We start from the raw sequence: 21,218 nt of genomic DNA on the forward strand, positions 1-21,218 counted from the left end.
TACATACATGTGTTAAGAGCCAGTACAGGTGTGGCAGGCTGAATGGCCTTTTTATGTGCTTTAAGAGTCTATGGACTGGGTTTTGTTTTATGCCCACCCCTCCCACCTCAACCCACCTCAGTGGCAGGTGTAGAGAAAGGAGCGGGAGGGGGTTGGTGAAACACCAAAGATGCCATGCCCACAATCGATCCGTTTGCCCCTCTCCCTGTTACAATTTTACCAACAATGGGGAGGCATCAGGTGGCCCCACCTGCCCATGTGGGCCAATTGAGGGCTCAGTTTTCTCAGTGGCCAAATAACATTGGGGTTAAACCACTGGGATTTAACCTGCAATGAGAGAAGCGAAGGGTCCAGACCCGGCGTTTTTAGTGCATGTGTAGGTATCATGCAAGTGGGTCTGTCTGTGTGTGGGGGAGGTGGGGGGGACGGGCTTTTTAATAGGCCCATCCGAGGGCCCCATAGATCTTCCCCCCACCTCTGGTTCTCCTTTCCTTCTTGCTCCCAGCTGAGGGGGGCATGGTGGTTGAGAGGGGGGGAGGGGCTTGATGGAGGCAGGGGAGGGTGGAGGTGGTGGTTTAGTGGTATTGTCACTGGACTAGTAATCCAGAGACCCAGGGTAATGCTCTGGGGACCCAGATTTGATTCGAGGCAGATGGAGGAATTTGAATTCAATAAAAATCTGGAATTAAAAGTCTACCGATGACCATGAAACCATTGTCGATCGTCATAAAAATCCATCTAGTTCACTTATGTTCTTTTAGGGAAGGAAATCTGCTCTCCTTACCTGGTCTGGCCTACATGTGACTCCAGAGCCACAGCAATGTGGTTGAGTCTTAAATGCCTTCTGAAAATGGCCCAGCAAACCATTACGGGGTCAATAAAAAGAAATGAAACCAGACAGACCACTTGGCATCAACCTCAGTATCAGAAATGACAATGGCAAACACAGCACTGTAGACCTTGCAAAGTCAAATTTAGTAACATCTGGGGGCTTCGGCTAAAATTGGGAGACCTGTGCCACAGACTAGTCAAGCAACAGCCTGACATAGTCATATCACCGATTCAAAACTTACAATGTCCCAATGTCACAGGGGAGGTGATGGCCTAGTGTTATTATTGCTAAATTATTAATCCAGAAACTCAGGGTTCAAATCCCGCCATGGCAGATGATGGAATTTGAATTCGATAAAAGATATCTGGATTTAAGAATCTACTGGTGACCATGAAACCATTACCGATCATCAGAAAAACCCATCTGGTTCACTAATGTCCTTTAGGCAAGGAAATCTGCTATCCTTACCCAGTCTAGCTACATCTGACTCCAGAGCCACAGCAATGTGGTTGACTCTCAACTGCCCTCTGAACAAGGCTAACTAGGGATGGGCAATAAATGCTGGCCAGCCAGCGATGTCCATGTCCCATGAATAGTGTGCTGGATTGATATTTAAATATGACGCTGGGACCTTCAAACCCACCAACTAAGGGCGGGCAGATGAATCAGCTGCCGGCTCACAAGCCAGGTCGGAAGTGAACTCGCTTGTGCATAGTAGGCGAGCTTCTAAGTGCAGAATCTGGCATGGGATCTTGCCATCCAGGTCCACCAGAGCCACTCACCACCACACATAGACCGGAATTCTCTGACCTCGCCTGCGTCTAGGATTCCTCTGTCCCACTGCCATGAACAGAGATTTGGCTGAGCACCGAATTCTCCGTTCTTGCTGGCAGTGGTGGCGGAGTGAGTGAGATCGGAGTCTCAAAATGGGAGAATTCCACCCATTCTTTCTGTCTGAAAAAAACAGGCCCCCATGTATTAACATATTAATATATGTAGCTTCCAGTACTTTCAGAGCAGTGGTGTTCCCTCATAACTTGTAAGCTGAAAATAGTTCCGATTAGAATAAAAACTCTGAGCGATGAAGAGGAATGTTTTTTTTCTTCTAATAACAAATGTCAAGGAGACCAGCCACTTCTGCTGTGCAGAAACAGAGATGAAATAAAGACAGAAATGTTGCAAATACTCAGCAGCTGAGGCAGCATCTGTGGTGAGCGAGAGAGACAATTAAACTTCAGGCCTATGACCTTTGGTCAGAATTACACTGAAGGGTTAACTGCTGAGCGATTCCAGCACGTTCCATTTTTATTTCAGATTTCCACCATCTCTGTGTTTTGTAACACAGATCTCTGTTCAACCAAAGGATGTTATTGTCCTTGAGATATTAAAGAGGGAAGCAACAAGACTGACCCTGGGTGTTGGAAAAATAAACTTGTGAGGAAAGACCCAGGAAATTGGGTTGGCTTTCTTTGCAAGAACTGGAGCTTAGGGGCGATCCAGCTGAAATTTTCACCGTGGTGTTGAATTCGGAAAGGGTTCAGAAGCCAAGTGGCACATGTTAAAAATGAATAAGTTAGGGGCAAGAAACAAAGTCAGACCAAACCTTTCATTTAAAGGTTAAATGAGTTGTTTTCCACTTTAACAGAAACCTTTGCAACCTGCTGCACTTCCCGGTGCCTTGGAAAAGCAGCCAGCATAATCAAGGACCCCACCCTGGACATTCTCTCTTCCACCTAATTCCGTCGGGAAAAAGATACAAAAGTCTGAGGTCATGTACCAACCGACTCAAGAACAGCTTCTTCCCTGCTGCCATCAGACTTTTGAAAGGACCCACCTCGTATTAAGTTGATCTTTCCCTAGCTATGACTGTAACACTACATTCTGCACCCTCACCTTTCCTTAAGCCCATAAAACCATAAACATAGGAGCAGAATTAGGCCACTCGGCCCATCGAGTCTGCTCCGCCATTCAATCATGGCTGATATTTTTCTCATCTCCATTCTCCTGCCTTTTCCCCATAACCTCTGATCCCCTTATTAATCAAGAACTATCTATCTCTGTCTTAAAGACACTCAATGACCTGGCCTCCACAGCTTTCTGGGGCAAAGAGTTCCACAGATTCACCACTCTCTGGCTGGAGAAATTCCTCCTCATCTCTGTTTTAAAGGATCGTCCCTTTAGCCTGAGATTGTGCCCTCTGGTTCTAGTTTTTCCTACCAGTGGAAACATCCTCTCCACGTCCATTCTATCCAGGCCTCGCAGTATCCTGTAAGTTTCAATAAGATCCCCCCTCATCCTTCTAAACTCCAACAAGTACAGACCCAGAGTCCTCAACCGTTCCTCGTACGACAAGCTCTTCATTCCAGGGATCATTCTTGTGAACCTCCTCTGGACCCTTTCAAAGGCCATCCTTAGATGTCCTTCCTTAGATATGGGGCCCAAAACTGGTCACAATACTCCAAATGGGGTCTGACCAGAGCCTTATACAGCCTCAGAAGTACATCCCTGCTCTTGTATTCTAGCCCTCTCGACATGAATGCCAGCATTGCATTTGCCTTCCTAACTGCCAACCGAACCTGCACGTTAACCTTAAGAGAATCTTGAACAATGATTCCCAAGTCCCTTTGTGTTTCTGATTTCCAAAGCATTTTCCCATTTAGAAAATAGTCTATGTCTCCATTCCTCCTTCCAAAGTGCATAACCTCACACTTTTCCACATTGTATTCCATCTGCCACTTCTTTGCCTACTCTCCGAACCAGTCCAAGTCCTTCTGCAGCTCCCCTGCTTCCTCAATGCTACCTGTCCCTCTACATAGCTTTGTATCATCTGCAAACTTAGCAATAGTGCCTTCAGTTCCTTCCTCCAAATCGTTAAAGTATATTGTGAAAAGTTGTGGTCCCAGCACTGACCCTTGAGGCACACCACTAGTCATCGGCTGCCATTCTGAAAAAGATCCCTTTATCCCCACTCTCTGCCTTCTGCCAGTCATGATGTGGAGATGCCGGCGTTGGACTGGGGTAAGCACAGTAAGAAGTCTCACAACACCAGGTTAAAGTCCAAAAGGTTTATTTGGCAGCACAAGCTTTCGGAGCACTGCTCCTTCATCAGGTGAGTGAGGACTTCCTTACTCACCTGATGAAGGAGCAGCGCTCCGAAAGCTTGTGCTGCCAAGTAAACCTGTTGGACTTTAACCTGGTGTTGTGAGACTTCTTACTGTTCTGCCAGTCAGCCAATCCTCTATTCATGCCAGGATCTTACCTTAACACCATGGGCACTTAACTCATTTAACAGTCTCTCATGCGGCACCTTGTCAAAGGCCTTCTGGAAATCTAAATAAATCACGTCCACTGGTTCTTCTTTATCTAACTCCCTTGTTACCGCCTCAAAGAACTCTGACAGAATTGTCAGACATGACCTCCCCTTGACAAAGCCGTGCTGACTCCGTCCTACTTTATCATACACTTCCAAGTACTCTGCGATCTCATCTTTAATAATGGACTCTAAAATCTTGCCAATGACCGTAGTCAAGCTAACCAGCCTATAATTTCCTGTCTGCTGCCTCCCTCCCTTCTTAAACAGCGTTCTCTATGAACGGTATTCTCTGTCTGTATAGCGCGCAAGAAACAAGACTTTTCACTGCATACTAATACATGTGACAATAGTAAATCAAATCAAGTCAAATCAAAATGTATTTACCCAACAGTAACACAGAGACACTCTTACCATTTGCATCTGTAAAGCCAATGGAGAATTTGAAATCGGAATCCTGCTTGGGTTTTGTAGATTCAGGTGGGGTAGTGTCCACACCTAAACTCTGCAAAAAGAAAAGTTTGAAGAGTGAAGCTTTTAACATTTTAGAATCCCCAGGACAAAAGCAAATGATAAACAGGATGCAAAATTTTACCGCTGTTGGGATGTTGAGGCCACGGTTAAAATTTGGGCTGTTTCAGGAAAATCTCTTTTTGTACATTTGAATTGCATTTGGGGTCGGGAGATGGTGAAACCAAGAAATCTTGGCATTTCTTTTTCGAGTAATGAAGAGAAATGTGAATGGATTCTGTTTTCCATTGCTGAGCTTGAGATGTGGGGTTTTGACAACCGTACCTAAGAGATTCAACACTCACTTGCTGTACAGCTCAGTTTCTGACTTAGTGGACACTTTCTGAGGCATTGATTGGGGATTGGTGTGGTTATTGGCCGAGCAGCGGGATCATAATTATGCAGCCCACCTGAAGATAGCAGTGAGAGACTCGATGTGCCTTGATGGTTGGGCTGATAGTCCAGTAATGGACACCACCAGGCAGGAGGGTGATGCATATATCAAGCTGTCTGACTGAATGGATCAGGAGCAGTGGGATAGGGGAGGAGGGCAATCCGGGAGGGCAAATAGTTTATTTATTTATTAGCGTCACAGGTAGGCTTACATTAACAGTGCAATGAAGTTACTGTGAAAATCCCCTAGTTGCCACACTCCGGTGCCTGTTCAGGAACACTGAGGGAGAATTTAGCATGGCCAATGCATCTAACCAGCACATCTTTGGACTGTGGGAGGAAACTGGAGCACACGGAGGAAACCCATGCAGACACAGGGAGAACATGCAGATTCCGCACAGACAGTGACCCAAGCCGGGAATCGAACTCGGTTCCCTGATGCTGTGAGACAAATAGTGACTGGAAGTGAACTGGACCAGTCTTGTGAGGCCTGGAGATTTTTGAAGCATTCTCTAAATGGTTAAGTCACTCCAAAGGAAGGGACCCAATAAATGGGGAGAGTGTGACCAACCCAGTGCTTCTCAAACTGTTTCCCAATTTCAATGTCTCAGATTGCATGTGATCCCAGAGAGGAAATTTGGGGTGAGGTGGGGCAGCAAATGAGAGACAGGAGAGACGTCGAGTGGTGTTGGGGTGAGTGCAAGAGGCTTCAGCAGTTGGGCAGGGGAGGGGTAGGTTTCAGCTGTTGAGTGGGGGAAGGGGCAGTGGGAACAGAAATGGAGCGTGGGTGTTGTTGATGAAACTAAAAAACCACAGCATTTACATTTTTACGAGTAGTGTTTTTTTCAGCCTCAGAGAGAGCAGTCCATTACATAGTAACATAGAAACATAGAAAAACTACAGCACAAAACAGGCCCTTCGGCCCCACAAGTTGTGCCGAACATATCCCTACCTTTTAGGCCTACCTATAACCCTCCATCCTATTAAGTCCCATGTACTCATCCAGGAGTCTCTTAAAAGACCCTATTGAGTTTGCCTCCACCACCACTGACGGCAGCTGATTCCACTCGCCCACCACCCTCTGTGTGAAAAACTTCCCCCGAACATTTCCCCTGTACCTACCCCCCAGCACCTTAAACCTGTGTCCTCTCGTAGCAGCCATTCCCACCCTGGGAAAAGGCCTCTGAGAGTCCACCCGATCTACGCCTCTCAACATCTTATACACCTCTATTAGGTCTCCTCTCACCCTACGTCTCTCCAAGGAGAAAAGACCGAGCTCCCTCAGCCTATCCTCATAAGGCATCAGAAAATTACATGAAGCTACTCCCACCATTGTTGCCTCTGAGTTTGTAATCCAAAATCTCATCTTATGGGGTGGTGCGGGGGTGGATAGCACAGCAAATGAAATTTAACCCTTCAGCCATAACACAACCCAGGACGTTAATCCAGCCCTGGAGCAAATGCATCTGTAGGACATTAAACACTTGATTTCATAGGATTATAGAATCATAGAACCCTACAGTGCAGAAGGAGGCCATTTGGCCCATTGAGTCTGCACTGACCACAATCCCACCCAGGCCCTATTCCCGTAATCCCATTTTTAATTGTTGGTCCTAACTCACTGATATCTTAGAAGTTTGGTCAAATGGAACTAAAGTTAAAATAGTTGGTCTGGCACACGTTATCAACCGCTGAACTCTGAAATCAGAAATGAAATGCAAACTGCATTTCAATTTGTCGATCGCCTACTGGCACAGTTTGAATTGCAAATCATATTTAAGTTAATCTCAAGGCTTCTTTTGCTGACTTGTAATGCATTGAAACATCCAACAACCCTTGAGATTCCTGAAATCCTAGAGGAAAGACTGAAGCCAAAAGCTGAGTAGCAAGTTGGAGCTCTTCAAAGAATTTACTGTTCATCTATTTAAAGTCCCACTGAGTCCAGGCAAACTGCATTCAGGGGCACTTTAAATAGATGGTGTGGTGAAGTATTGAAAAACCCTGATGCATTCAGCTGGTTAAAGTGCAGGGGCAGCAGAGTGCAGTGAGCTGTTTATTAAAGGGCTGCTGGTGGTTGATGGGTGTTTGCTTGGTTACTGAAAGAGCCGCCAACTGTCAGGTGGCCCCACCCCTTTCCAGCACCAGTGCCATTGAACCAATTAATATCCCAAGTTCCGAATTGGACACTCTTCAGCTGCTCAATCGTTAAATTAACAACAGACTGGGTGAACTCATTCTTTGCTGGACTTTTACACTTCCCCAGTGAAAAAAAACTCCTGCTTCATGCTCTGGAAGCAATAGAAGCAGCTTTTAAGAAGCGCGTGGTTACCTAATCCAATTTCCCCTTTCTTTTGTATCGCAGAAGCAAACATCCCAAATCGACCCATTCAACACAACTCTCAAATTGCCATCACAACCCTGCCATCAAATCACCACTGCCAGGAGGCTGCCCAGGCGTACACCAGCTCTGATTAGAGAGTTAATTGTCACCCCACTGCTGGCTGAAAGTCCTTGTACTCCTTACTGAGAGAGCATCTTCACCACATGGACTGCAGTGCTTCAAGAGGAAGGCATAGCACAGTCTTCTCAAGGATAACTAAGGATGGGTAAAACATGCCAGTCTAGCTGTTGACAGCTGTATCCCAAGAATGAAATTTTAAAATTTATTCTGGCAGTGGGAAAGGTTCTTTCTTAGTGACAAGCACTCAAACGTTGCCCAGAGATTAATATAGCGAAAAGCCAAACAAAAATTGGTCCAAAGATGTGCAGGTTAGGTTGATTGGCCATGCTAAATTACCCCTTAGTATCCCAGGATGTATAGGTCAGGGGAATTCGTGGGGTAAATATGTGGGGTTATGGGGATAGGGCCTAGGTAAGATGCTCTGTCAGAGAGTCAGTGCCGACTTGATGGGCTGAATGGCCTCTTTCTGCATTGTAGGGATCCTATGATTCTATGATTAGTATTTCCAGTTGATCACCAGGTTTACAGTCATTCTAATCACATCCCTGCCATCATTACTATTCAATGAAAGCAGGAACCATGTAAATGTCCCCAGAGTTCTCTCAAGCTTCCACCATAATGTTGAGTTTGGTGGAAAGTCTTCCAGAAACATTGCAAACTTATGCCGTTTCTATAGTATTTCAGCCGATCTCCTGCCCAATGGTACAAGATTAGGGAGAGCCTCTTGTGGAACTTAAAGGCACTTTTGTACCATCAGTTGCATCAATTTATTCCTTTGAACCATGGGGCGATAGAGGTGAACTAATACTTTCTAAGTATCTATAGGCAGTGGCTGAGCTTGTGGAAGGAAATCAAACCTGACGACCTGCATGGTTTAAGAATTTATCTGCCAGCAATGTTTCTTTTGTCTGTCAGTGAAGTGACTGGGGGATGGGGGATGGAAGGAGCTGAATTTGAGCCAGACGCGCAGTAGATTCAGTTCCTCATCGACTTGCCCAGTTTTTACTTTTCCTAAAGTGATATTCCAGGGAAAGAAAATCAAATGTCGGTTATTAATGAGAGCCAGATACAGAGGTGTTGAGTATATTTGTTTTCGTACCAGTCTGAAAATGGAAAATAATCCCACAAAGGAACAGCATGTCTCCTAAAGTAATTCAACACCACATCAAACCCAGAATGTAGAATAACAAACAGCTGGCAGGATGGAAATCTGCTAAAACCTGCACAAACAGCTTGGAACTTCATCGAGAAAAGTTAGAGTTTACAAGAGGAATGATTGATGCAATTTGTTTCATTCAACGTTCTTTTCAATCGCTAACAGAAATATGTAAGGAATTGTTGGCAAACCTTCCTGATACTGTGATCTGAAAGCAAAATGCTACAATGTCATCTTTTGGAAAATGTGTTTGGTAAATTTTTCTATTTGCTTTGTGTTTTGTTAAAATGACACAGAGAGGTATTTTATCTGAAACGATCCAAAATCTCTCTACTAATCTTTGAATCAACTGGCAATATATGAATGCAACTGTAACTATATTAACATATGGGGCAGCATGGTGGCACAGTGGTTAGAACATAGAACATAGAACATAGAACATTACAGCGCAGAACAGGCCCTTCGGCCCACGATGTTGCACCGACCAGTAAAAAAAAAAACTGTGACCCTCCAACCTAAACCAATTTCTTTTCGTCCATGAACCTATCTACGGATCTCTTAAACGCCCCCAAACTAGGCGCATTTACTACTGATGCTGGCAGGGCATTCCAATCCCTCACCACCCTCTGGGTAAAGAACCTACCCCTGACATCGGTTCTATAACTACCCCCCCTCAATTTAAAGCCATGCCCCCTCGTGCTGGATTTCTCCATCAGAGGAAAAAGGCTATCACTATCCACCCTATCTAAACCTCTAATCATCTTATATGTTTCAATAAGATCCCCTCTTAGCCGCCGCCTTTCCAGCGAAAACAATCCCAAATCCCTCAGCCTCTCCTCATAGGATCTCCCCTCCATACCAGGCAACATCCTGGTAAACCTCCTCTGCACCCTCTCCAAAGCCTCCACATCCTTCCTGTAATGTGGGGACCAGAACTGCACACAGTACTCCAAGTGCGGCCGCACCAGAGTTGTGTACAGTTGCAACATAACGCTACGACTCCTAAATTCAATCCCCCTACCAATAAACGCCAAGACACCATATGCCTTCTTAACAACCTTATCTACTTGATTCCCAACTTTCAGGGATCTATGCACACATACACCTAGATCCCTCTGCTCCTCCACACTATTCAAAGTCCTCCCGTTAGCCCTATACTCAACACATCTGTTATTCCTACCAAAGTGAATTACCTCACACTTCTCCGCATTAAACTCCATCCGCCACCTCTCGGCCCAACTTTGCAACCTGTCTAAGTCTTCCTGCAAACTACGACACCCTTCCTCACTGTCTACCACACCACCGACTTTGGTGTCATCAGCAAATTTGCTAATCCACCCAACTATACCCTCATCCAGATCATTAATAAATATTACAAACAGCAGTGGCCCCAAAACAGATCCCTGAGGTACACCACTTGTAACCGCACTCCATGATGAATATTTACTATCAACCACCACCCTCTGTTTCCTATCCGCTAGCCAATTCCTGATCCAATTTCCTAGATCACCCCCAATCCCATACATCTGCATTTTCTGCAGAAGCCTACCATGGTGAACCTTATCAAACGCCTTACTAAAATCCATATATACCACGTCCACTGCCTTGCCCCCATCCACCTCCTTGGTCACTTTCTCAAAAAACTCAATAAGGTTAGTAAGGCACGACCTACCTGCCACAAAACCATGCTGACTATTACCTATCAATTCATTACTCTCCAAATAACTATAAATCCTATCCCTTATAATTTTTTCCAACATCTTGCCGACAACAGAAGTGAGACTCACCGGTCTATAATTCCCGGGGAAGTCTCTGTTCCCCTTCTTAAACAATGGGACAACATTCGCTAACCTCCAATCTTCTGGTACTATACCAGAGGCCAACGACGACCTGAAGATCAGAGCCAGAGGCTCTGCAATCACTTCTCTTGCCTCCCAGAGAATCCTTGGATAAATCCCATCCGGACCAGGGGATTTATCTATTTTCAGACCCTCCAGAATATCCTGCACATCCTCCTTATCAACTGTAATACTGTCTATTCTACTCCCTTGCAACCCAGTGTCCTCCTCAGCTATATTCATGCCCCCTTGCGTGAACACCGAAGAGAAATATTGGTTCAATGCTTCACCAATCTCCTCCGGTTCCACACATAACTTCCCTCTGCCATCTATAACTGGCCCTAAACTTGCCCTAACCAACCTTCTGTTCTTGACATACCTATAGAACGCCTTAGGATTCTCTTTAACCCTATCCGCCAAAGTCTTCTCATGTCCCCTTTTAGCCCTTCTAAGCTCGCTCTTCAACTCCCTCTTAGCCAATCTAAAGCTTTCTAGTGCACTACCCGAGTGCTCACGTCTCATCCGAACATAAGCCTCCTTTTTCTTTTTAACCAACAAAGAAACTTTAGCACTGCTGCCTCACAGCGCGCCAGGGACCTGGGTTCGATTCCCGGCTTGGGTCACTGTTTGTGCAGAGTCTGCACGTTCTCCTCATGTCTGCATGGGTTTCCTCCGCGTGAACAAAACAATGAACAAAGAAAATTGCAGCACAGGAACAGCCCTTCGGCCCTCCAAGCCTGTACCCACCATGCTGTCTGATTGAACTAAAACTCCTTCCGCTTCTGGGAACCATATCCCTCTATTCCTACCCTATTCAGGTTTTTGTCCGGATGCCCCTTAAAACTCACTATCGTATCTGCTTCCACTACCTCCCCCGGCAGCGAGTTCTAGGCACCCACCACCCTCTGTGTAAAAAAACTTGCCTCATACATCTCCTTTAAACCGTGCCCCATGCACCATAAACCTGTGCCCCCTAATAATTAACTCTTCCACCCTGGGAAAAAGCTTCTGACTATCCACTCTGTCCATGCCCCTCATAATCTTGTAGACTTCTATCAGGTCTCCCCTCAACCTCCAAGGTTCCAGTGAGAACAAACCAAATTTCTCCAACCTCTCCTCATAGCTAATGCCCTCCATACCAGGCAACATCCTGGTAAATCTTTTCTGTACCCTCTCCAAAGCCTCCACATCCTTCTGGTAGTGTGGCGACCAGAATTGAACATTATATTAAATGCTCTGGTTTCCTCCCACAGTCCAAAAGACGTGCTGGTTAGATGAATTGGTCATGCTAAATTCTCCCTCAGTGTACCTGAACTATCGCCGGAGTGTGGCGACTAGGGGATTTTCACAGTAATTTCATTGCAATGTGAATGTAAGCCTACTTGTGACTAATAAATAAAATATGTCACAGTGACAAAGGTGAGGTGCAAATCTTCCATCTCTTTTCCCCAGCAAATGCAAAATGTAATCATTCTCTGATGTAAAGGACATCCCTTTACTAAATTCAGTCAGTCCTGAGGCTGACTAGTAGTCAGGGGCCGGAATTCTCTGAACTCGCCCCTGGGCTGTGATTCTCCGGTCCCGCTGCGTGAATGGCCAGAGAATGCCAGCCAGAGCGTTTGGCATATAATACTTTCGCTTTCAAACCGGAATGAAAACACTCTGATGAAACATTTTCTCTCCTCTTTGGTGGAATCTTTCTGCCCAACTAATCTGCTTTGTTGTTAAACTGAGTTTGGCTTTTTGGTTACCATGGGGTGAATTTCAGTGGAGTACGGGATGCCAACGCACTTGGTCAACTCCCAACCCCACCCTTTATACAGGCCAAATAAAGGATGCTGTGGCCAAGTAGTGGCCACCCAGCGTAGAGCCAGCCATCTTATAACTGTGTAGAAAGAGTGCTTCTTGACCACAAACTCTTCCCCTCGCTCCGTTCCAAGCTTGCAGTTAGTGTCAGGGTCAGGTTCTCATGCCTGTTTTTGAATGCCGCACCATGGTTAACTACTTGTCACTTGAGTTAATATAACAAATAATCTAGTGTTGAATGTTTGTTGCAGCTACATTCACATTGTAATCTGAATAACACCTTGGTGTGAGGGTGCTGGGAATCAGGTCAGTACGTCATGTGGCCGAAGGTTAATGCAGGGGTCATGGCTACAATTGTAAAGCCCCTGCCCTCAGAATCAGTCTTTATTAATCATTTTGAAGGTGTGACAAAAAGTCATCAAAGATCACAATCTGCTGGTACAAACCACCACAATCCCAGTGGCAGGTCTTGTCTGCCATCCTTGTACCATTTTGTATGAGCTGGCAGATAAGACTCCCAGCATCTTTAGATCTGATGCCTGAAACATCCAGTGGGCAACGTAAAATTGTGGATGATTGGGTTATTTGAAAATGGTGGGCGGATCCTGATTTCAAGGCCCACTTGACTTGTGGACATTGTTGGGTTGGTGACCCAGAGTCATCACACTGGATTTGACCTCAGTACAGGGAGGCAGAACACCTGGTTTCCAGATGTAAAGTTCACTCCCCCATCCCTCATGAGTTGCTCATTTGAAAACACAACTAACCTGTGTCAGCAGGTCCATCTCTCCCAGGAGATTACTGAACATGGCATCGATGTCATCGTCTCCTCCGGACTCCATCTGTAAAGGCACAGGACAGGCAATCATTACAGGGACTGATAACATGACGTTCAAAGCCCTGCTAGGAAGTTACCTGGTTTTTGTCTCTGTATATCAAGAATAACCACCAATTTGTGTAAACTATACTTCTCTTCAATTCTAATTTTTGATCTTTTCTTTCAAAGGCATTGACTTTTTCTGGGGAGCAGTTGCCAGGATACACCCGCCTCTCAGTTACCATGCCAAAGCAGCCACTTTCCATGTGAAAGCAGATAGTGAGATGGTAGTGCTGCAAACAAAAGCAAAAAATGCTGGAAAAAGTCAGCAGGTCTGACAGCAAAGAATAGAGTAAGAAGTCTCACAACACCAGGTTAAAGTCCAACAGGTTTATTTGGTAGCAAATACCATAAGCTTTTGGAGCGCTGCTCCTTCGCCACACGTTGACGAAGGCACCCACCACTCTTTGCGTGAATAGCTTCCCTGCACATTTCCCTTAAACTTTCCCCTTTCACCTTGAACCTGTGCCCCCTTGTAATTGATACTTCCACCCTGGGAAAAAGCCTCTGACTATCCACCCTGTCTGTGCCTCTCATAATTTTATAGACCTCTATCAGGTCTCCCCTCAGCCTCCATCTTTCCAGTGAAAACAATCCTAGTTTATTCAACCTCTCCTCATAGCCAACACCCTCGAGACCAGGCAACATTCTGGTGAACATTCTTTGCACTCGCTCCAAAGCTTCCACGTCCTTTCTGTAATGTGGCGACCAGAACTGCACGCAATATTCCAAATGCGGCCTAACAAAGGTTTTATATAGCTGCAACATGATTTCCCAACTCTTGTACTCAATGCCCTGGCTGATGAAGGCAAGCAAACTTGATGAAATGAGATCCTGGTATGCTGCAGCAACATTTTAATAATTATTTAGCCAACATGTTTTGAGCTATTAATACTATTTTGAGTGTAATTATACACCATAGACATAGTGCTTAAAACTGATGCAGCACTGACAGCTCCCTGTAGCAAAGGCAATAAATACAAATCTCTCCTCTCTCACAAATATATTAGATTATATACACATGCAGATTTATGTGACCAAAAATAATGAGAGGGGTTTTCAGTTTACATTGAGCTGTCTCTTTTGCTCTAAAGTTCCTCCTGACTCTGTGACTGTTGATTTATTCATAGGCTCACTAGCCTAGAACTTTCCCAGTTTTATCAGTAATAGGTTGGATCAAAATGTCTCAAATTAAACAGGCTGCTAAATCACTTGATGACATGCAGGCATTTAAACTCATACAGATAGGCGTGATTCAGGCTAAGGCTGCAATCTAATGTCAAGAGTTCAAATTAGGTTTATCAGACACTCAGTTTTATTTCCATGACATGATTTCACCTCAAGCTCATAATTGGATTATAATTCACTCCAAGGCCACTTCTGCATTTAAACACAGAGACATTTAGATTTAATACAATCACTGAGGTGATTCTCATGACCTCTGGTTTGTAAAAGGGCTGGATTTTTACTGGGGGTTTCAGGACCTTGAAGTCCAGATCAAGTGGGATTCCAGCCTGCACTAACCAGCTATGTGTGCTCTCTTGTAAGAGACTGCCTCGGTTGCCTCCAGGCTCACCATCCAATTAAGGGCAGTGGGTGGGCTCTAGATGCTGCCGGTCCAATCGGAGGGTCGGCAGCTCCAGAGTTTCAGCAACCCCACTGAGAGAGGTGGGCACCACTGAGCAGGAGGCTGTAGCTGAGGAGGATGGTACCCAGCAATTGGTGTTTTGGGCCTGGGAGGAGAGGGGAAGGTGAGGAGCTACTGGGTGGCAGGGGCGGAAGGCCCTCAATTGGAGTTAGGGTGGGTTGGAAATTGGGACCAGGGGGACGGCAGCAATTAGGGTTGGCAGAGCTAGCACAATTCCTTCAGGATTCTGGCAAAAACCTTTTGAGAGCCAGAAGCTCCCTCTTCAGTTTCATTGCTAAGTTTCCCAACTTTTGGGCACCTGTAAACAGCAGTAAAGTTCCAACCCAGCTGCAGTTGTGCTGTGGGAGTCCTATTTAAATATATTAATAAGCGCCCCGCCTGTCTGCAATGTAGCTTTCAGGTGTCCTTTGCGTGTGGCAGGTTAGGACACATTTCATACAGCAGACCCTTTTTAAACGCTCCTGCCTGTTGTGGAATTGGCCACTGGAATTTTAGTGGGCGAGTTGCGGACAATGTGAAACCCCATTGACAGTCGGGCGGGAATTTCCGGTTTTTAGACCAGCGTGGCCGGAGAATTCCGCCTGTTAAATTCTTTCTCTCTCCATAGATGCTGCCAGACCTGCTGACTCTTTCCAGCATTTTCCGTTTTTATTTCAGATTTCCAGCATGATGTGTTTTGCTTTTATGAAAAATGATCGATTTGTTAATCTGACTATGAAAGGCCTTGAGAACTGTGTTGAAAAATGTGATTCTATCCAGCCACTAAGCTGAATAGGTAGCATTTCAGACTATTTAGGAAATCTATAGACAACTGATCTGTGCAAAAGCTGAAAACATCAAAACATGTTCATTCATGTAGCTTCAACGAAGCTTTCAACCATCCTGTTCTACTGTTGTTACCTTTACATGGTCCTGACGGGTATTGGTGTCGTACAGGAGAGGTCAGCAAAAGAAAAGTGTAATTCAATTTACTCTGCTAATTTTTGGATACGTTTACAAGAATATTCTTGGCCTTTGGCATCAAGAGGAAGTTGGAAAAGGAAGCAGTTCAACTCTCTTATCTATGAAGCCCGACCACAGCCAAGGGTCTATATATTTCATTAAATAAATAAAAGCAGAAACGCAACGTTAGAAGCAAAGGAAACCTCACCTTCAAATGTAAATCAATAACAACACGCAGTTGAGTCAACAGAATTGATAGTGAGACAATGATCTAGTTGATAAAGCCACGACGATGTTATGAGATAGCCGCATCTAGACGTGGACTTCGACACACTGCGCAACCTTGTTGAGCAACTTACTCTTTTTTTAATTGAAGTTACTGTTTTGATTCTAGTACATTGTGAACAAGCTAGGACATGGAGAAAGAACATTGTCAAAACCCAGGCAGCATTACTTAGAATGCTGTAGTATGCCGGTAGGCAAATAGCTCGCATACCTCAAATGCAAAGGATATTTAATTCAACTGATAGGGGTTTCTGTTCAGTCTAATTCCTCATTTTTACATGTTTCTGCATAACACCCTAGCTCTGTTGTATTAACTGTGACATTTAAATACAGTTATAAAATAGGAAACAGCAAAACCACTAACATCGTGCACAGCGGGGGTGCAAATTTTGAATTTGCTTTATGCAGATTAAGCAATCAAAAGTTCCACAAGGATATTATGAAATAATTATTCAGATCCTCTTTGAATGTATCACAGGCTTCCATCTTAATTAACCACTTGAATTTTAGGGGTGACCCGGTGGCACAGTGGTTAGCACTGCTGCCTCACAGAGCCAGGGACCCGGGTTTGATTCCCAGCTTGGGTCTGTGTGGAGTTTGCACGTTCTCCCCGTGTCTGTGTGGGTTTCCTCCGGGTGCTCCGGTTTCCTCCCACAGTTTGAAAGACGTGCTGGTTAGGTGCATTGGCCATGCTAAATTCTCCCTCAGTGTACTTGAACAGACGCCGGAGTGTGGCAACTAGGGGATTTTCACAGTAACTTCATTGCAGTGTTAATGTAAGCCTACTTGTGACACTAATAATAAACTTTAACTTTAGACTGTAAACAACCGCAAGTCCCCATTCCCAAAGCCAACAGGGTGCTCTTCAAAATGCAGTTCACACTCTGAAGACATGATGAGGGGCCAATCTACCATGCTAACCCGAGGCTTGAGTGGGAGACCAATGGTGACTCCTCGACCAAGCCAAACCTGCCAGGTACAGTTGCCACAATTAGATATGGTCCCTTGTGGGTGAAGAGGAGCAGGTGGGCTCTGTGGATGCATGTTTTCTACCCTGCCCTCCCTGCCACTTAACACCGCGGTCCCCATCTCCTCGTCCCTGCTCACAACATGGGTGCCAATAAACGTACCTTGTAACGGAGCCCATTCCCATGGGTCCCTGGTGGAAGCTTCTGGCTGTTCGGCCTTCCTACCGTTCGAGATCTTATTTCTGCTTATTGATTAAGCAGTGATTCCCAATGGCTTCAGGCAGGGACCAGAATTTACAGGTGGGATTCTCTCAAAAAAATTCTAAGTGTCGAATTTGCGGAAAAACTGGAATAAATCACGCTGGCTTTTTTAGCTGGAGTTTCATAATGAATCTCCCACACTCTGTGCACTGCAGAGTGCACTGGCAGGATTCATGCCAGAAACCAGTGGGCAGGGCCTATTCCTGCTGGAGAGGCTGGCATCACAGCACTGAATGGGCCACTGCACATGTGCCGATCTGTCAGTGCCGAGATCGGTGCATATGCAGTGGCCCCTGTCTGCTGGCCTCCCAATTACTGGCCAGCTCGATTGCTGGCCAGTCCCATGATCCCACATCGCTGCCCTACCGACCCCCCCCCATGGCCCAATCGCTGCCCCCCGGAACATGTCCAGGCCCAGCCCCAATCCCCCTGCCCGCTCCACCCTTTCGGCAGTGCCAGGGGGCCCACATTGGCACTGCCAGAGTGGCAATGCCCATGGGGCATCCCCCCACAGCGCCCGACCCTCTGGGGGACCTCGATTTAAATCATTTAAAAATTACCTGCTGCATACGTTAGGCAGCTCCATGCCGATTTCCCGCGCTGGGAATTGGCCTCCGCTAGAGTCTCCCGGCCCGCTGTGCTAAAAGAACAGCATTGTGGGATGGGAGAATCGCCCCCATTCATCTGTAAATGAGGCCTGAGATTTAAAACCTTTCCAGGCTTCAATATGCAATCTTATAGGAATTAAGGGCTATGGGGAGAGAGCGGGTAAATGGAGTTGAAATCAACCATGATTGAATGGTGGAGTGGACTCGATGGGCCGAATGGCCTTACTTCCGCTCCTATGTCTTATGGTTTTATGGTCTTATGGTCTTGTCATTTGCCCTCTTCCCTGCCCCATGGAATGTGTTAAAGTCAAAACTGCAATGTGTGAAATAAACATTCTAATGGTTGTCAACTGATCCAGTTCATTAATCAAATTTGACTGGACCACATCAACCTTTACTGTGCCTCACTTTCTTCTGTCAATTGCTTACCATTGCAAAATTATCCTTTTCATGTCTTCATATTCACTTCCAGTTTAAAAAGAAAGAACTCTTTTTTTATGTCTCGAAGATTAAGACTACCTCTGCAGCTGCTTCTATTAATTCTTCCTCCTTATTGCTGGATATTTTCCAGTCACAAATTGATTCCACATACTCCAACTATCATTTGTGATCCTTACTCAAAACCTACCTTCAACCCATCAATCCTCTTTAACTACTGCCCCATGTCTAACCTCACTTTCCCATGGCGGTTCTAATCCTATTTATCTGGACATATCCTGGGTATCTTGGCTCGTCCCTCTCCTGTAAGCCCACCACAGAATTCTGCCAATGTTCTAGCCTTGTTCCAATCACTTTTCTCACTTATCTGCTGCCCTCCGGGTGACTCCATTCTCAGGCAACTGAATCAACTTCCATACGTACGCTGACCATACCAGCTCCACCTCTCCGTCACTTCAGATGACCCAAAGACCACAATCTGTTGTGTGATATTGAATCTTGAATGACTTAAAACTTTCTTTAGCTGAACACAAGTTAATTGGACAGTAATTTTCTTTTTAATTGTATTCAGGTGATGGGCATCAAATGGAGAATTACTTGTACTCCTATATAAAGTGGACTGAAAGCTTGGTGGTTGGGTTAGAATGTGTGTGCTTGGAATGTGTAGCTCTGTAAATAAAAGTTTATATAAGTGTGGAAAGATTGGGTTCCAGTTCAATACTTCACCAGCTGGCTTTATGGAATAGAACAAGGGAGACCAAGCCACTCATGGCTTATGGTACTTATGATAAAGTTGCGTTAACACTGACTCTCTCTTCCCCTCAGATCTTTCATTCAGAATCAATAAGACAGTGTGTAACTTTAGTGTCTGTTGGACCCTAAGTTGAGCTTCACACCACATATTCTCTCAATCACTACTGCAATTTTGTTTCACCTCTGAAACTATTGAATTCCTCAGCCCATACTTTAACTCCTATGCCAAACTTTGGCAACCCGCATAGTCTTTTCATACCAACCATCTATTCCAAGGGTAATCTTCAGTTATGGCAGTCTCATGCTCTCCCCAAAGCAATTTTCCACTGTTACTGTTTGCAGGGGACTCTTCATTACTTCAAGAATGGTCTCTCTCTCTTTCCAGCTGATAGCCCGCATTTTCCTTACATAGCACATTTCAAAAGAATCTAAGATAAAAGCAAAAAACTGGAATCTGAAACAAAAACAGAAAATGCTGGAAAATCTCAGGAGATCTGACAGCATCTGTGGAGAGAGAATAGAGCCAACTTTTGAGTTTGGATGACCCTTCGTCAGAGCTGAAGACAATAGAAAATAGGATGAGATTTATACTCTCAAGGTGGGTGAGGGGGCGGGGGGGGGGGGGGTGGTGAACTTGACAAAGATGTGGTAGACAAAAAGACAAAGGAAATGTAAATGGTGGTGATCATGGCTAAGAATGGTGCTAATTATAGCACGTTAAGAGATGTTATCGGACCTACTGAGTTTTTCCAGCAATATCTGTCTTGTTTCAAAAGAATCTAACTCCTGCCTCTTTGTCAAGATCTGGTTCACAGAAGTAGCAAACTGCAGTGTTGACTTTGGCAAGGTTAGGCTGAAAATCACCAGCAGGAGATGATCCAGCAGGAATCCAGTCACATTGGATTCAATGCCTGCAGATTTCTGACTGCATAGTTGCTGTACAATTAATACAATAAAAAGGGTCATCACACCAGCAGTGCAAAGAAAGCAGTTAATTTCCTTATGTGATTCTAATATTCAATAGAGGTGGCAAGTCACTACATATTAAAGTTGGTTGTCCCAATCAAACAAAGAAGTATTCAAATGCCCTTGAGCCTTTGATAAGAACTGGGTACTGACAATCTTATAGAAGATGTTGTATAATGAATCATCAAGACTTTGTTATCAGTGCAGCATGTTATCTTCACAAAGTTTGTACATGTTGACAGTTACAATGTTTGACTATTGCTGAAAAGAGAGACATGTTGCTGAAACTTTTTGTCTTGCACACAGCAGGACAAACACAAGAATGGCAAATTTCAAACATTCACAGCAATTTACACTGCAGGAGGAAAGAGATGCTGATTGGTTAGCATGTTGACTCTGATTGGTCAAGGCATTGGCATGGAGAAAGCGATGAGGAACTATAAGCTCGCCGTGCTTTTGGGTGATTCAGAAAGAGACAAACATTCACACCCAGGAACCTGTTCTCTGCAAGTAAAAGGAATATAGAACCAGAGAACCCCCACAGTGCAGAAGGAGGCCATTCAGCCCATCAAGTCTGCACCAACAACTCTCTGAAAGAGCATCTTACTCAGGCCTGTTCCTGCCCTATCCCCATAACCCTGTGTGTATTTCCTATGGCTAATCCCCCTAACCCAGTGGTTCCCAAACTTTTTTCACTGGGCCGCACTTTCAGAATAAAAATTTGCTCGCGCCACACCGAATTTTTTATTGATAAGAAATACATTCAAAAACAAAAACTACTACTACTACTACAAAAACTACTTTATAATATGATCATGGGACATCCAGAAAGTATAAAACAATTCTCGTTTAAACCATGTTTAAATGTTTCTTTGATTGTCCTTGAATCTTCCTGCCACACTTGCCATCCTCTCTCGCCGCACCAGTGTGGCGCGCCGCACCCTTTGGGAACCACTGCCCTAACCTATACACCTTTGGACACTAAGGGGTAATTTAACATGGCCAATCCACCTAACCTGCACATCTTTGGACTCTGGGAGAAAACCGGAGCACCCATAGGAAACCCACACGGACATGAGGAGAACGTGCTAAACTTCACACAGACAGTAACCCAAGGCTGGAATTGAACCCGGGTCCTTGGCACTGTGAGGCAGTAGTGCTAACCA

General features: G+C 45.0%; 1 protein-coding gene across 2 annotated transcripts in view; it reads right to left on the bottom strand.

The window, feature by feature from the left end:
• The window catches only part of apbb1ip (amyloid beta (A4) precursor protein-binding, family B, member 1 interacting protein), a 144,838-nt gene that overhangs the window by 50,513 nt on the left and 73,107 nt on the right, over positions 1 to 21,218 (bottom strand). Inside the window, exons 1-3 of one of the 2 annotated variants that reach the window (XM_078234093.1) lie at positions 15,982 to 16,125; positions 13,074 to 13,148; positions 4,557 to 4,647 (exon numbers count right to left, since the gene is read on the bottom strand). In XM_078234093.1, the coding sequence (XP_078090219.1) occupies positions 4,557 to 4,647; positions 13,074 to 13,148 (166 nt within the window). In that variant the 5' untranslated portion in view covers positions 15,982 to 16,125. Of the gene's footprint in view, positions 1 to 4,556; positions 4,648 to 13,073; positions 13,149 to 15,981; positions 16,126 to 21,218 lie in introns of those variants that run through there. The other variant, XM_078234083.1, reaches the window with a different exon arrangement.

Source organism: Mustelus asterias, chromosome 2 (genome assembly GCF_964213995.1).
Source record: "Mustelus asterias chromosome 2, sMusAst1.hap1.1, whole genome shotgun sequence".
NCBI lineage: Eukaryota > Metazoa > Chordata > Chondrichthyes > Carcharhiniformes > Triakidae > Mustelus > Mustelus asterias.